This window comes from Gekko japonicus, unplaced genomic scaffold (genome assembly GCF_001447785.1).
Source record: "Gekko japonicus isolate JY-2015 unplaced genomic scaffold, Gekko_japonicus_V1.1 scaffold814, whole genome shotgun sequence".
Lineage (NCBI taxonomy): Eukaryota > Metazoa > Chordata > Lepidosauria > Squamata > Gekkonidae > Gekko > Gekko japonicus.
The window spans coordinates 565,647-568,474 of NW_015169799.1; the positions used below are offsets into that span (position 1 = coordinate 565,647).

General features: G+C 42.8%; 1 protein-coding gene across 1 annotated transcript in view; it reads right to left on the reverse strand.

Moving 5' to 3' along the window:
- The window catches only part of ANXA5 (annexin A5), a 31,150-nt gene that overhangs the window by 10,510 nt on the left and 17,812 nt on the right, over positions 1 to 2,828 (reverse strand). The window contains exon 8 of the mRNA XM_015417092.1: positions 1,877 to 1,933. Within this exon, the coding sequence (XP_015272578.1) occupies positions 1,877 to 1,933 (57 nt within the window). The remainder of the gene's footprint in view (positions 1 to 1,876; positions 1,934 to 2,828) is intronic.

Genomic DNA, 2,828 nt, shown 5'->3' on the forward strand with positions numbered 1-2,828 from the left:
TTGACGAAGCCATTCTCCGTTGAAAAAAGATTACTATAATTAACCACAAAGGCAGTCTGATCTAAAATGACCTAAGTGGTTAGTCTGTTCCTACCCCTCCCTTTTCCTGTTTGTAGAGCAGCTCAAAGGGAAGAAGGCAGAACCATGGAAAATGTTATTCATCAAAAACATCTGTTTCCCTAGAGGAGTCTTAAGACAGTCACATGTGGTAGCAAATTCTGTAATACAGTTATATTAAAGTAAGACGATGGCAGAGGTTTTAACACCAGGCCCATAGCCACGGTAGGACATTTGGGGGCAAAGCCTCATCACCCACAAGCCCAGCCCACCACCTGATGCCAGACACCCCACCCCTAGTGTGCCTAGTCCCACAGATGCGGTGAGGCTGGGGGAAGAAAGGGAAGCAGCCTTGTCTGTATAACAGCTGAAAGAAAGGGAGTGAAACTGACCAGAAGGGGCACAGCAACTTTTCTTTCCTTCCCCAGCCTGGGTGCTGCTGGGAAAGGGGGGAGAGAGGGAGAGAGGGAGAGGGAGGGAGAGGGAGGGAGAGGGAGGGAGGGAGAGAGAGGGGGCATGGTGGGGGAGGGAAGCCAATCACACTCTCCTGGGGTTGCCAATCTCCAGGTGGTGGCTGGAGATCCTCTGGCATTACACCTATGCTCTCCAAGTTGACTCTATGACATTATATCCCATTAAAGACCCTCCCCAAACCCCATGCTTCTCAGGCTCCACTCTCAAAATCTCCAGTGATTGATTAAGTACAAGCATAATGGATACCCCACAAAAAACAAATTGCTCCACAAAACGAAAAATCCTGGCTGTGGCCCTGTTTAAAACTCTACCTTCTTATGAGTCATCCTTATTAGAACAACAGAATTACTGGGACACTGACATGGGCCAGAACAGTGTACTGGATAAATGTGGACAAAAATCTGGAAACCAGGAATCAAATACTTTGGACCATCTTATTATGGTCACCGGGACGCTACCGCCACCAGCACTTTATTCTATTTTGTACTGTGATTCGGTATGCTTTGTACTTTATGATGCTGTATTGTATAAGCACGTGTGTTTTAATATATATTTTTTATTGTAAGCCGCCCTGAGCCTGCCTTGGCAGGGAGGACGGGATAAAAATCAAATCAACGGTCCATCACCATCCTTCAGCCTAATCTACCTCATGGGGTTATTGTGAAAATGTCGGGAGCCATTGACATCATCTCACAACCCAAGTCGGGATAAAACCGAGCCCTCGACAAGAGCTCAGATATATTGCACAACCTTCCCACAGCCCAGGCTCACCTGAACTTTCCTCTCTTTTTTTCCAATTCAAGATAAGTGAAGTGAAAAGTTTAAAATACCAGCTGGATTCTTTACTGTTGTCAATGAACAGCAACAATGAAAGGAAGGTTGACAGAGATCACGCCAGAACCTTTGAAAACTCCAGACGGCTGCTCTGCTATGTGGAACTGTTGAGTTGGCTGTAAATCAACATGGAACACAGCCAAGCCTTGACAAGGTTCACTTGAGCAAGACCAGATTCAGAGCAAGGAAGAATACATCTCTACTATGTGTATTAAGACCAGGTATGATCCTGTAATAACCTTCCCTCTAACATTATTCTTAACAATCCACCCAACTGCCCACTAGCAATGCTCATCTATTAGCCTAGATTTGAATATTCCACTAATTAAAGTACAATAAAATAATAAACACAACTGTTAATCTCCAAGGTTCATGGAACACTCATAATTTCACCACCACCAAGTATTTCCATAACAGAATTGTTCCCTCAAGGGAATCCCACTTGCACTTTTTATTAAATATAGTACTTAAAACACATTTCAGTAGTGAGACAAAGGAAATCTTCACCTACCTGAGCATCCTGCTCAACTAAGCTCTCATTAATTGGGCCATCAGGATCTCTACCAGCCTAAAATGGGAGAAAAGGCAAAGGTAAGAAGGCACTAGTAAACGTAAGAAACAAAATTGTGGCTATACTTTAGTATACTTTAGTCAATGCCACTAAAAGAGGCATGATGAGGCAAAGAGCATTTTGTATCCATACTGTCTTTCCTACATTCCGTGTATTTCCTGCACTCCGTACCCATACTGTCTTTCCTGCACTCCATCTTTCCTGCATTCCATACTGTTTTTCCTGCACTCCGTGCAGCATAGGATGAATGCTTCCAATACGTGAATGGGTACTAGAGGGAATCAAACCATGCACAAGTACCACATGCATTTTGAGTGTGGATGTTTTGTTCAAGCAGGTCCACTAAAGACCCTTAAGTCAACATCAGTGAAAACATGGAACATCTATTCAAATGATGTAGATCTTGAAGTAATACCATTCACTGCCGATCTAGCATACTGAAATAAAGGCTCCAAGGAGCAGATGAAAATGGAGTAAGAAGGATAAAACAGGGCTTGAGATTGGAATAAATCTCTGCAGCACATATTCTCACCCAATGTGCAAAACCTTTTCCATATTTACTGCTCTCAAGAAATCACAAATAGTTACGTTCCTCAGCCAAAGGTTTATATCTCCTTTTTCTCCCTGCTTTAGAATGCTCAGGGCCACTTCACACGACATACAGCCTTCAGTAAACTGCATTGACTAAAGTAACACTTGCTTATTATTTCAGTTTCATGCAGTACAAGTTTACCTGAAGAAGAACTACCAGCATCCTTTGGTAAAAACCAGATGTGTCTGATGTTATGTGATCTTCTAAGCTGGCTTCATATTCTGCAATGAAGAAATATACATCCATCACTTAACAAAATTTCAGCTACTTCAGAGTTGAAGATACTCAACTAACCAGAGT